We start from the raw sequence: 15,074 nt of genomic DNA on the forward strand, positions 1-15,074 counted from the left end.
TATATGAGTATATAAGACTGAGGTGAGAAATAACGTTTTCACCCAGAGAGTTATGAATTTATGGAATTCCCTGCCACAGAGGGCAGTGGAGGCCAAGTTACTGGATGGATTTAAGATAGAGTTAGATAGAGCTCTAGGGGCTAGTGGAGTCAAGGGATATGGGGAGAAGGCAGGCACGGGTTATTGATAGGGGACGATCAGCCATGATCACAATGAACGGTGGTGCTAGCTCGAAGGGCCCAATGGCCTCCTCCTGCACCTATTTTCTCTATTGGAGCAGTGGGTGTATATCGGAGCAAGTGATACATATATTGTGAACATATCGGCTGTTCCTGTGCTGAATTGTTCCATGTTCTAAATGAAATAAAGATGTTAATATATAAATGTGTGTGTGTACGTGTGTATATATATATGTGTGTTTATGTCTGTGTGTGTTTATGTATTTGGATCCTATGTGTCATAATTTTCTTGAACAGCCAACTATGTGGGACCTGGTCAAATTCCTATTATTTTGACAACATCTGCCACCCTGCCTTTATCATTCTCCTTTGTTACCTCATCAAAAAAACTCAATCAAATTATGGACCTAGGCATTACGAGCTGCTACAAAAGATATACGGACTCGCTACGGACTCCTATGGACTCGCTACGGACATTCTCTGAGTTTGAATCAAGGGGAATACTTGGGAGAATTCGTGAACTCAGGAAAGTGGGACAGGGGCTTAACTGTGATATTTTTCTTTAGCTATGATTTATTCATTCATTTGTTTTGGTGAATGGAAATATTTTTTCTCACAGGAAGGTGTTGCCTTTGAACTCAAGATTATACGATACCATGGTGCACTTCTGAAGCAATTCTTGCGCTATGTTGTGGAACCAAAAGAAACTTTTGAGTTTTATGGGAATACGGGAGTTTTGGAATTTGACGCCGGTGAAAGGGAGGTAGCAATAACATTGTTAGCAAGACAGGATGACGTGCCAGAGGTAAGGTTTGGGGTTATTCTTTTCCAGAGCTTTGATATGTTCATTTGTTCATAATATCTTTTAGTAGTAAATGTTGAATGACAGAATGTTTTGTTTGTGAGTAGATTCTTTAGAATTTTTCTTTAAAGTATTTCTTTAAAACCTTCCTGTGCTGACTGCAGTGGCCATGCAGATGCCATGTGGCACTGCAAATGAGTAGTGCTTTATTTAAACAAAAAACACAGCTTGCATTTGTATAGTTCCTCATACAACTTCAGAACTTTGCAATTCATAATAGACCAATGACACTGTTCTGAATGCCAAACACGACAGGCAACCTTCACACAAATAACTTCTCAGAACAGCAATGTAATAATGAATAAGTGTAGAAAGAGAAAGACAAATTGTAATTGTCACTATGATGTAGCATTCTGCCAAAACCTATTATTTACTTGAAGGCCTTGCTACCATTGAAAGAATATATGTTTTGATGGATTTTTCATAACTCTGCTTCACGTTGGTTTGCATCTAATACAATCAGATAATTGGATTACAATTGACAACTACTTTATTATTCAGCCAAAGGTTCTTCAATATTTTGCTATCTGCTTTTCGTAAATCTAAAATCACTTCTGAGTGACACCGAAACCCTGTCACTAAATGAACTGTAAGTGCTGGCTATGGAATTCCCATTGTTCCAGCAGTTCAGGAACATTATATTTGTAAGCCATCCAATCTTTACTTATACTTAAACATTCAATGCCGTTTGCAACCAGATACACTTCACTGTTGATTGACACAGTATTGACTTCTTTTTTTCACGTTTTATTGTGTATCTAATTCTGAATAAGAAAAAATAATTCTTCCCTTAGTTTGAAGCTTTTGAATTTTAGTTGAGTTTGTTTAGTTTATTGTCACGTGTACCAAGATACAGTGAAAAGCTTTAGTTGCGTGCTAACCAGTCAGCAGAAAGACAATTAATGATTAGAATTGATCAAGTTATAGTGTATAAATACATAATGCCCCTGTCCCACTTAGGAAACCTGAACGGAAACCTCTGGAGACCTTGCGCCCCACCCAAGGTTTCCGTGTGGTTTCCGTGCGGTTCCCGGAGGTTTTTGTCAGTCTCCCTAATGGTTGAAAGTGGTTTGCGCTTCTTCTATGTTCCGGCGATTATTTCAAAAAATTCAAAACCGGCCTCGACTAAAAATAGGTTGCCGTTTAAAAAAACGGTAATTTTTTAGTCGAAGCCGGTTGCGATGCTAGTTGAAGGTGGTTGCCGGAGGTTGCAGGTAGTGGAAGGTAAGACCTTTTTTTCACCCAGTTTTATTCCACCAGGGAAAGTCCAATCAAGGATAGTCTGAGGGTCACCAAAGAGGTAGATACTGCAGTAGTTCAGGACTACTCTCTGGTTGTACTATTTTTGCATCTCATATTATTTAATTTTCATGAAGAATGTGGGTGACAGATTAGCGCCTCCTGTTTACTCGTTGATTTGTTCCCAGCTGGATGAACACTATTCTGCAATACTCAGCAGCCACGGTATACAACCAAGCAAATTAGGAGTTGCTACTCAAGTCAATATAACAGTTATGAAGAATGATGACCCTCATGGTGTGTTACAGTTCAACACTCTGGAATTGACGCAAAGCATAAATGAAAGCAAGGATAACATTTTAAATAAAGGTAAGCCCAACAACACTAGCTTTACAAATGACCCAAATAATAATTTTGCTCTCTTTTTAAATTCTTGCACATCCTCTTAAAAATTGAAATGACTTTAGTAACAGACAAGGTTTTAATCCATCAATATTCATCTAATCTTTGAGCATAAAATAATTCAGGTGCCATTCATTCCGTTATTTTGGTAAAAGTACATGCTACCAGGGCTCTCTGAGGGAATGTAAAAACTGAACAACATTTGCAAGAGACCAGAAACACAGCTGGGATTCTGCATATTAACCTAACTCTAAACACTGGTTGTGAAGAGGTACAAGGAGGTTCATTAGTATCCTGCCTCAAGACTTGGTGTCCGGGGTTAATAAATATATATATTTTGCCATACAAGTCATGGACTGCAACAAAGTAATTTGCAACCTTTTTTGCCACCCAAATTCTGGGACCCAGTCAATAGTATACTAGAAAAGTGAATTTCTAAGCGTGTGGGGAGGGCAAGTAGAAATTGGAACATGAGAGGTTTTCTTACAAACCTGGAAAAACCTAATTAGTATGAAATTCTTGGGCCATTGGGATCCTAGACGGGAGTTGAAATACAAGTCTACACCTCAAACAAAGACAATAGTTCTTTTTTAGCACTCCAGAAAGTACCCAACTACAACACAAAGTGGATATATTAAATACCCGGTAGGCTTGCAAAGCCCACATTTCCTGAATAGAGTGTGGAAACAGGCCCACACCGGCCAACATGTCCCAACTACACTAGTCCCACCTGCCTATGTTTGGTCCATATCACTCCAAACCTGTCCTATCCATGTACCTGTCTAACTGTTTCTTAAACATTGGGATAGTCCCAGCCTCAACTACCTTCTCTGGCAGCTCGTTCCATACACCCACCACCCTTTGTGTGAATAAAGGGTGTGAATAAATTAATAGGACAATATATTTTTTGTCTCTCTGCCAAAGGTCCTGTCAGAGATTGGTTCCCATTCTTCAACTCAACCAAGTGAAATAGTTTGTGGTCACATAAGTGTCGATACATATGGAAGCCTGTCCAGATGAATGAGAGTTTGGCTTGAGTGTTCAGTACCTCCTGGCTGCATTAGTTGTCCCTGCATCCCTCATTTGGGGATAGAGAACCAAATGGTGTTTCAGGTTTACTAACCGACTTTGTTCTTGATGTTGCTCACTTAATAATTACTGAATTTAGTATTTTTCGTCAACTTGATAGCTGACTTTACTGTAATCCGCGACCGAGGAACATTTGGCAGTGTTGGTGTCCACTGGAGGTTGGAGCCTGCGTTCACTAACGATGTTTACCCTGTCCAAGGTGTGGCCAGCTTTAAAAGTGGTGAATCTTTGAAGAATATCACTCTGCGATCCATTCCTGATTCTGTGAGTTTTGGCTTTGTCTAATTCAGTATATTCTAATGATAACGGTGTATTTTAAATAAAAATCTAAAGTTCAAACTATGTAAGTGGGGGTGGGGGGGAAATCATCTTGATACTGATGTCGGTATCTGCTCATCTTAATATTTGAAATGGCTGGGGACAGAAATAATTTCAGGTGAACAATTTAAATTCACCTCCAGTTTAAATTCCAATTTGGAATATTTTGGAGGACCAAGAAACCAAGAACAATGATCCTTTCTCCAAGTAAGTTAACTTTTAATTTTTGACTGGATGGGGACTCGAGTTTATATATTTGTTAAATGTTCATCACATGTTTGTTATGTGGACATTTATGGATATGTTTGTTGGGATTTCCAGGTGAGATTTGAAATGAAAATTTGTTGCAGCAAGTACCTGATGGAAATCGTGCTCTCGTGCATCTTGGCTTCCTCTGCAAGTTATGGGATGATAAACTGATTAATTTTAATAAAATAAGACATGCACAGAATATACATGTTTATTATTCACTATTAAGTTTCAAAAGACCTTTTAATAATTGTGCCAGGAATGTTAAATTTCAAAACATCGAGACAGTGCTGTCTGGCATTAGTGCTGCCAAGACACTGATTGGGCACTTTTCTGGTAGGATTCATATTTGTTGGGTTTCTACCAAAACTGATGATGCTTAAAACACTTTGGTTATTTGTTTCATTTATTTTATCTCCAGATATTTTCTCGAGGAATAGTATTCCCTGTTGTCATCAAGTATGTTACCTTTTGGCTTCCTAAAGGGTCTGATATTAAGGAAGCCAAACCTAGTTGATCTTCCAGGTTGGTTGTGGCTTTGTGACGTGAATCATCTTTGACTTTGATGTTCCCTCAAGAAGAAAAAAAAGCTATTCTGTCCGATTCAACCTGGATTCTAAATCACAAGCCAAAAACCCCACAAAAATAATGTCCTGGAGATCTGAAATAACACAAATGTTTGAAATTCTCAACAATTGATTGCACTTACTGCCTTATTTTAACATCAGGGCTGATTTGCTGTGGCACATGTTTTCCAGTTAATTTACATAGAAAAGCAAAAAGATTTATCTTTTTTCTTTTTTTTAATTCTTCACGGTTTTTTTCACACTGCTGAAATGGAAACGATTCCCAACATATTACACTAACTAAGCTGTAAGTAGTTGGTCAATTGACTTTATTATCTTTATGCTCTCTACTCAGGTTCCTGAGGAAATTGAAACTTTCGTAATCATCCTTTGGAATATCACTGGCGGTGCTGGGCTTGGCAGTGCACTGAATGCAACGTTGCTTATTAATAAAAATGATGATCCCATTTATTTTGAAGGTTTGCTTCACTTCCAATAATATTTCTCCAATAAGCATTTTGACAATTATCCACAATTCGTAACAACAGATGAAACTGCATAAATAGATGTTTGGGAGCTTCTCCATACACTTCCTTTCCTCCACCCTCTGGTTCCATCTGCCCATCACACATTCCTTATCTGGTTCTAGTTATCACTTTGCAGCCCATCCTGACCTTTCCTCACTTCTCCTCCGCCTAATCCCATCCGGCCCATGGCTTTTCCTCATCTGTTTCCACCTATCACCCAAAAGTTTCTGCCTCTAGACTCACTGCTCTCCTTCCCCCACTTGGCTCCATCCATCCATCATCCCCCACCTCACCTGGGTTCTACCTATTACCTGCCAGCCCCTGTCACACCCCTCTCTCTCACCTCTTTATGCTGGCTATCTTTGCACCACCCTCTCAGCCCTGATGCAGTGCATCAAGCCAAATTGTTGACCATTCTCTTATGCCCCTGTCCCACTTAGGAAATCTGAACGGAAACCTCTGTAGACTTTGAGCCCCACCCAAGGTTTCCGTGCGGTTCCCGGAGGTTCCCAGAGGTTTTTGTCAGTCTCCCCACCTTCAACTAGCATCGCAACCGGCTTCGACTAAAAAAATTACCGATTTTTAAAACGGCAACCTATTTTTAGTCGCGGCCGGTTTTGAATTTTGTGAAATAATCGCCAGAACATAGAAGAAGCGGAAACCACTTTCGACCATTAGGGAGACTGACAAAAACCTCCGGGAACCGCATGGAAACGGTTTCCGTTCAGGTTTCCTAAGTGGGACAGGGGCATTAGTCTCCATAGATGATAGCAACCTGCTGAGTTCCTCCAGCAGTTTTTTTCTTTACAGAATATGTTCTCTCACCTCGAGTTAGTTTGGAGTACGTGGACTGATGGGAGTGAAGTATTTGTAATTGCCTTGCATAAAGGTACAGTATTGAAATACAGCATTCAAGAGTCAAGGATATATAATTGTCATATGTAAAGTAAACGGACCAATTTTTGCTTTAGTTTAACAGGCCTGTAAACACAATAACACACATAATATGCAATAATCAACCATACAAAAAATAATAACCATAATATTAGGTAATAATGTAAAAAACAACATCTATTTATGCAACCAAAGATGGAGTCCAAATAATATCTTATTTGCTGAGGTTGGGTTCCTTCCAGATGGCAATAGCAAAATGAGAGTGTGGTCTGGGTGGCATGTGTGTTTGTTAATATTGGTTACCATTTTGAGGCAGAGATACCGATTGATCCAATAGATTCCTTCAATGGTGGGGTGGTCAGTACCTGTGATGGAGGTGGGCGCTGTTTACAATTCTTTGCATTCACTTTCATGCCTGGGCATTTGAGTTACCAAAGCAGGCCATAATGCAACCGGTCAGTATCCTTTCTACCGTATATCTGCAGATATTCGATAAGAGTATCGTCAACATACCGCATCTCCTCAAACTTATAAGAAAATTATGAGCTTTTTTTGTGATTGCATCAAATGTGCTGTGCCCATCTTCAGAGGTATGCATGGCCCTGAACTTGAGGTTGTTAGCTTTCTCTACTGCTGTTCCATCGATGAAGATTGCTTTGTGGATGCTGGGCTTTTCCCTCCTGAAGTCAACAATCAGATCCTTGGTTTTGCTAACATTGCAAGCAAGACAGCTGTTCTTGCACCATTCCAAAAACCCTCAATGATTTTCTCTGACTATTTCTTGCCCGCTGACTATCATTGTTCAGCAAAGTTGGTATCGTCTGTGGATTTAAAGATGGCAACAAGAGTAGAACAGGGGACTGTGTACACATCCTTGAGGTGCTATTGTGGAGGAAATGTTGCCAATTCATACTGATTGTGTTCTGCCAATGAGGAAGTTAATGATCGAATTACATAGGGATGAGCAAAGACTCCTGAGTTTGACGTTAAAATTAAATTTAATGATTAATGGATGAATAATTAAAAGATTAGAAATAAATTAAATAATGAAAGTGAAAAACAACTTGCCTGCATGAATTTGTATTTCTTTGTGATGTACTTGTTCTTCAAGGACCTAAATCTAATGGAAGCAAAAAACAAAGCTGATCAGATTCTGTTGACGCATTGACAGAAACAAACCAAGACGATTTGCAATGGATATTGTGATTTAGATTCAGATCTTCATTTGAAACACTCTATTCCACGCCCTATTTCAAAATAAGATGACTATAAATGTTTCCTTTCGGCACCTGGAATAATATACATTTCCTTTACTATGGCATTTTAAAAAGCTCTGTGAATGAATTATAATGCAGTACATTAAAATAACTCCTCACATGAACTCAATAAAATATATTATTATTATTATTACCATAAAATAACTCATCACAGGAGCCGTTCCAGAAGATCATGATAAGTCTTGATAAGTCTTGCATGGTGGCACAGCGGTAGAGTTGCTGCCTTACAGCGCTTTCAGCGGCAGAGACCCGGTTTCGATCCTGGCTATGGGTGCTTGGCAGTACAGCGTTTGTACGTGTTCCTTTTGGCTTGCATGGGTTTAGCCCTCGCGATGGGCTGATCGGTGATTAGTACAGGAGTCCGAGGTTGTGGGGAGAAGGCAGGAGAATGGGGTTAGGAGGGAGAGATAGATCAGCCATGATTGAATGGCGGAGTAGACTTGATGGGCCGAATGGCCTAATTCTACTCCTATTCCTTATGACCTGAAGAGCCTGTTTCCATGCTGTATCTCTAAACTAAACTAAAAAAACTAAACTAATATTAAAGATCGAATAGAAAGAAGATTATGGCACTAAAGCTCTGTTATTTTCAGACTTGTCAGATGGTGTTGATCTGTGCTCATCATTACTAAAGCTTCTCTCGGCTATTAACATCATGCCAAATGATCTCCATGCCATGCTGCCACTTTGTCAACACAATACTGGAAACCACAAATGTATAACAGGACTTTCTATTCTGACTAATTACTGGATAATTCCTCTTGTACTTATTGAGTGGAAGTGGTGTTTATTGAATACAATCTGGATTATAGCCAGAACAGAAAGAAGCATTGCACATATTCATCCTGCACTCTGGACCAGCTTATAATGTATGTGCCCACGGAACTGCTTTCTGACGAACGGCACTGAAAGGCATCGTTTCGTCACTGTATAAGGCACACAAATGTATTATCTAATTCAAAAGTGTGTTTCATATTCTTCCTGGTACTTAGTGTTGGAAAAAACTGATCCTTGTTTGACTTTAACTATAGAGCCAATTGTCATCAGAGTCCAAGAAGGTACTGTCGGTAATTTCACCGTTGTGAGAAATGGATCTACAGACTTTGTAGCTGTTGTTGTCTACAATGTTGAAAGTGGAGGAGCCGTGCAGAGTGAAGGAGATTTTCATTCTCAAACTGAAAACATGACACTGGTATTTGAAGTTGGAGAACAAACGAAGACCATTTCTGTGATTATTAATGAAGATGATATTCCTGAAACAGATGAAACGTTCTACATTGTGTTACTTAATTCTACAGGTACTGTAATTTGCTTTCCTTCAACATTAATTGGATGTATCTGCAAGCTGCCATTAGGACTTGTATTTTCTTTTTAAGAGTAAAAATGGCAATTGTAGGAAGGAATTTAATTACTACATGGTTATGTTCAATATTTGTAATCGTAATAGATAACTACAAATTGTAAGTAGAACCGTAGTGGGCAATATGTTTCGAACCACAATGTTGTTAATTAAATGTTGTGGTAAGAATTGACTTTTTTGTTAAAATGACATGAGCCATTTTCACCCAGAAGATGTTAGAAACCTTGTCCGTTATTTATTAAATATGCATGAGGGTGTTCAGAGGGTTGGCGACTGGATTTGTTTCAATAGTCAGTACAGAATTAAACAGTACACAATTAAACTTACAAAATTCTTAAGGGGTTGGACAAGCTAGATGCAGGAAGATTGTTCCTGATGTTGGGGAAGTCCAGAACAAGGGGTCACAGATTAAGGATAAGAGGGAAGTCTTTTAGGACCGAGATGAGAAAATCATTTTTTACACAGAGAGTGGTGAATCTCTGGAATTCTCTGCCACAGAAGGTAGTTGAGGCCAGTTCATTGACTATATTTAAGAGGGAGTTAGATGTGGCCCTTGTGGCTAAAGGGATCAGGGGGTATGGAGAGAAGGCAGGTATGGGATACTGAGTTGGATGATCAGCCATGATCATATCGAATGGCGGTGCAGGCTCGAAGGGCTGATGGCCTACTCCTGCACCTATTTTCTATGTTTCTACAGAAGGATAGTTTTTTGGAAGAATTGCCATCTTCATTCAAACCTGCTTCATGATTTTGACGTCTGATTTTTGGTTTATAAATCTTTTGCAAACCATTTTTAAAAGAATCATTTAGTGTACAGAATAATATTAATATACTTATTTCTGAAGGATATATTTCAAAATGACTTGTTCGTTCAAAGAATATGAATAGAATATTAATAGAATCAATATTTCAACTGCTGCTTGCTCCAAAAGGACATTGAGTACTAATTTCCATTTAATTGTCCTAGGAGATGCCGTTGTCTATCAACCGGAGAGAGCCACGGTTATTATTGAAGCAAATGATGATCCTAATGGAATCTTTTCACTAGACCCTTCTGAAAAGGCAGTTTTTGAAGGAATGACCACCAATTTTATGTAAGTAGTAAATGTTTTTAAAAGGCCAAGTCAAATTTCACAGAGTTGGGTAAGGAGAAAAAAAAAAAATTGGTAACACAGGCACTGTATCTGTCCAGGAATGTGGAATGCTCTTTATGTAGGCGGGTGGCTTAAATGTAAATGGCACCTCCTTGAACAGTAGAATACTGTTGCAATACAGAAGGAATTTTAACAGCCTCACATGAACAACCAAGCTCTGTTATCTTTCCTGCTGAATCTTCCTGGTAGTCCCCTTTATGTATAAAGACACAATGGCTATCCTTGCTTAGTTACAGTTCTGTTGACAAAGGATACAGAAGTGGTAAAAGGCAGACCTAATAAAGAGATTAGTTCCTGGCTCTCAACACTCTGAACAACTATCCTTGTGGCCCCAATATCAAAAAAAATATATTTGATTGCAGTGTTTTTCCAAAAGGAATAACGGAAATATAAGATTCCCCTGTGTGAAGCTAGGAGAAGGCAGTTTACAGAAACCTATCGTTGGTACCTAGCCGAGGGTGAAATAATTTTCTTCAGTCAAAATTGATTTTTCATACTTTGTTTTAAGCCATTAGAAGCCTGTTTAGAGATACAGTGCGGAAACAGGCCTGTTCGGCCCACCGAGTCCATGCCGAACAGCGATCCATGCTCACTAAACATAGAAAATAGGTGCAGGAGTAGGCCATTCGGCCCTTCGAGCCTGCACCGCCATTCAATATGATCATGGCTGATCATCCAACTCAGTATCCTGTACCTGCCTTCTCTCCATACCCCCTGATCCCTTTAGCCACAAGGGCCACATCTAACTCCCTCGTAAATATAGCCAATGAACTGGCCTCAACTACCTTCTGTGGCAGAGAATTCCAGAGATTCACCACTCTCTGTGTGAAAAATGTTTTTCTCATCTCGGTCCTAAAAGATTTCCCCCTTATCCTTAAACTGTGACCCCTTGTTGTGGACTACCCCAACATCGGGAACAATTTTCCTGCATCTAGCCTGTCCAACTCCTTAAGAATTTTGTAAGTTTCTATAAGATTCCCCCCTCAATCTTCTAAATTCTAGCGAGTACAAGCCGAGTCTATCCAGTCTTTCTTCATATGAAAGTCCTGACATCCCAGGAATCAGTCTGGCGAACCTACTCTGTACTCCCTCTATGGCAAGAATGTCTTTCCTCAGATTAGGAGACCAAAACTGTACGCAATACTCCAGGTGTGGTCTCACCAAGACCCTGTACAACTGCAGTCCTACACACACTAGGAACAATTTACAATTATACCAAGCCAATCAATCTACAAACCTGTACGTCTTTTGAGTGTGGGAGAAAACCCACGCAGGTCACGGGGAGAATGTGCAAGCTCCAAACAGACAAGCACCCTGAGTCAGGATTGAACCCGGGTCTCGGGTGCTGTTAGGCAGCAACTCTATCGCTCTGCCTTTGTGACACCTGTATTTAGTTTAGTTTAGTTTTGAGATACAGCACGGAAACAAGCCCTTCGGCCCACCGAGTCCGCGCCGACCAGCGATCCCCGCACATTAACACTATCCTACACACACTAGGGACAATTTACAATTATACCAATCCAATTAGCCTACATATAGCAATGTTACAAAATTTTGAGATTTTAAAAATCAAGTCTGTAATTTATCCCATCAGATAAAGCATAAAAATAAGTTTAATTTGACACCTAATTCACTTTCATATCTCAAGTATTTAAAAAGTTATGGCCATTTTCATACTGGGAATTGAGCATCTTGTTCCCTATTGATTTTCTATGGACATAACAAAAAAGCTGTGATCGTGAACAGTCAAAAGCCCATAACTTTCTTAAAAATTAAGAGAACTGAATGAAATTTTCAGTTATCATAGATTGAAGCATTCTGAAACAAATATAAAATAATCTTACTTGGATGACCTGAAATTAAAGCATATAATTAGTTAGTTACCTAATTGTAGCTAATTTCAGACTTCAATTACTAGATCTAAACATCTATCCATTTCTTAATAAATGATTAACATTTTTAAATAGCCTAAATGTCCAAATAATATTCACAAATAATTCACAATAAAACATGATTTTTAAATCTCATTTACATTAATTTATAGGCCAAATGGAAGGAATTTAGTGTTTAATTGCTGTAAATAAATGCCCATTTTAAATCAGCTTTCCAGTGGGTCCCTGTGGAACGCGCTGGTTTAGAACGTTCACATTGCGGTAGATTTGTGCCCCCAAATGCCGAGAAAAATACTACGGGATATAATGGGCCCAAAATGAGCTACTCGCAATATTAAACTTTGTATAAAGGGATCTTTAGAAGCCCTTTTTAATGTAAAAATATACAACCTAACTTCAGTTGTTTGCTTTATGAGACCCTGCGGTTGCTGACGGTCGCGGGTTTAGAGATTGATTTTTAAACTACTATAACTATTATTCAAGGCCTTTAAACCTAATAATAGCTTTTGCGACGGGGTCTTCCAGCGATTTTTCGTTAATAATTAACTAGGCTGAACATTTTCGATTGGAACAGCTTAGAGAAAATCGCGTTTTAAACCCGCCCCCTCTAAACGGCGCCAAAATCGCGCACACGGGCAGCGACAGATTTTCAACGACGCTTCAGGTAGGCTTTGCAACATACCTACTACATACCTATACGTCATTGGGATGTGTGAGGAAACAGAAGATCTTGGAGAAAACCCACGTGGTCACGGGGAGAACGTCTAAACTCTGTACAGACAGCACCCGTAGTGTGGATCGAACCTGAGTCTCCTGCCGCTGACCCACAGTGCCGCTCTGATGGTAACTTGCCTCCCTTCTCTGCAAGGTTCATGGGAGTCGGATTCAAATTGTGGTATAAATGACAGAATTTTTGGGGACCCTTTTACTTGGCAGATATGTGTACATGTGTAATCATGGTCTCTACAGCTTACCCCCTTAGTCTAGCTCAGTAAAACAACTGAGTCAAGCACTGGTTCAACCAACTCTTTATTCTCACTCACACAAACCAACTTCCTATACGATACCTAACCACACCGCGGGCCCGATCCTTGTCTCTACTCGTCCAAGCCCTTCAGCCTCGTGCGAGCAGATACCTCCAGCAAGTCAGCACGGTCCCAAGTGCACTTCCAGAAGATCTGCTCAGATCCATGTGGTGTCTCCTCTTTTATAGGGTATCGGACCCATAGCACGAAACTATATGGGGGAGGGGCAGCCCCTACAAGCCAATCACAAATATTGATCATATTATAGTTATTGACAGTTCCCTAACCCAATCACAAAGTACCCCATTACATTGTTTCCACATAAGCTTCTAGTTGGAAGACAGTTCACCAAAGTAAAGAAACATTTCCCCAGGTAGTATAAACAATTTGAACAAGGCTCCGTACTTTGATCAAACACAAGATAACAGCACAAACTCTCTGCAACATAATTAACAATACTTTACAACACCCCATCCTATGACCAATCCTAATCATGCATTTGCAAACCTGCTCAGAGCTTCTGCAAAACCCTCATACATATTAACAATAAGAAGGATATCTGGACCTCACCTTATCCTCAACTTCCTCCCAGACATCGTGGAGTCGTAACTCATAGCTATGCAACTTTCACAGAAAGAGGACAAGCAGGCTTTGCAAATCCAGAGATTCTCCATTTTGTGACATCTTTTATTTGGCCAATATTATCACGTGTATAAAGAGATAGGTGACTTTTCTCAAACTACTAATTCAGCTGGAGTTTAATATTCTTTCAGAAGGATTTCGTTTTTGAAAGTCATGTGCGCACTAAATTCCTGAGCCCATGACCGATTTAATCTAAAAGAATGAAACAATTTAGTGTTTGTTTTAAATCCATTTTATTTTGCAGATTTGTTACCAGTGAAATGACACACACCAATCCAAAAACAAAGTGAATTACTTTAAAAGAAAAATGATTTTTGTATTGTCGTTCCTTTGCTTATTGACAGGATTATGAGAGAGCGAGGAACTTTTGGAAATGTCTCCGTTTCATGGCAGCTATTTTTCAATGGTACTTTCTTGGAACCTGGGCAAGAGTTTGCAGAATCATCTGGGATTGTGGTCTTCACTACTGGAGAGGTAGCCTCCCCTGTCGCACTCCATGCACTTCCTGATGGAATTCCAGAATTTAATGAAACCTATGTTTTAAGGTTGCTCAATGTTTCAGGTATGAAAGTGGGGCAATTCATGCCGAATGATATTCTAATTTTAATTTTGCTAAATATATTACAGTGCTCCTTTACAGCAATATTATTGTAACCTGGGTTTACAGCTCTTATTAATAAAGTTGATTAAAACACCTTTTGCAATAAGTATCAACATTTTATATTTTTGAGTGTCCTGGGATCTGTCGTAGCATGGGGAAAGCAGAAATGGCTTTCGAAAAATGTATTCTGGAAATAGATGGTAATATTCCGTTACATCAAGTTATTCTATAATTTTATTAAAGTAATTTAAATTGTTAAGTTCATATCTCCATTAAAGAACATGATATGAATGTCCATATTTCTTAGGAGGTCATTTTATTTACCCAAGATATACTTTCCATATTTTACTATTTGTTACATTTATAATTTTAAAGTAAAAATGAACTCAGTTCACTTCAGTGTCCTTCTCTCCAGAGATGCTACCTGTCCCACTGTTACGCCAGCTTTTTGTGTGTATCTTCGGTTTAAACCAGCATCTGCAGTTCCTTCCTACACATACTCATATAACCATATAACCATATAACAATTACAGCACGGAAACAGGCCATCTCGGCCCTACAAGTCCGTGCCGAACAACTTTTTTCCCTTAGTCCCACCTGCCTGCACTCATACCATAACCCTCCATTCCCTTCTCATCCATATGCCTATCCAATTTATTCTTAAATTATACCAACGAACCTGCCGCCACCACTTCCACTGGAAGCTCATTCCACACCGCTACCACTCTCTGAGTAAAGAAGTTCCCCCTCATGTTACCCCTAAACTTCTGTCCCTTAATTCTGAAGTCATGTCCTCTT

General features: G+C 39.3%; 1 protein-coding gene across 1 annotated transcript in view; it reads left to right on the forward strand.

The window, feature by feature from the left end:
- adgrv1 (adhesion G protein-coupled receptor V1) overlaps positions 1-15,074 on the forward strand; it is a 486,575-nt gene that overhangs the window by 55,858 nt on the left and 415,643 nt on the right. The window contains exons 13-19 of the mRNA XM_033017268.1: positions 799-984; positions 2,469-2,649; positions 3,872-4,035; positions 5,260-5,383; positions 8,634-8,900; positions 9,930-10,056; positions 14,020-14,237. Coding sequence (XP_032873159.1) covers positions 799-984; positions 2,469-2,649; positions 3,872-4,035; positions 5,260-5,383; positions 8,634-8,900; positions 9,930-10,056; positions 14,020-14,237 — 1,267 coding nt within the window. The remainder of the gene's footprint in view (positions 1-798; positions 985-2,468; positions 2,650-3,871; positions 4,036-5,259; positions 5,384-8,633; positions 8,901-9,929; positions 10,057-14,019; positions 14,238-15,074) is intronic.

Source organism: Amblyraja radiata, chromosome 3 (assembly GCF_010909765.2).
Source record: "Amblyraja radiata isolate CabotCenter1 chromosome 3, sAmbRad1.1.pri, whole genome shotgun sequence".
Taxonomy (NCBI): domain Eukaryota; kingdom Metazoa; phylum Chordata; class Chondrichthyes; order Rajiformes; family Rajidae; genus Amblyraja; species Amblyraja radiata.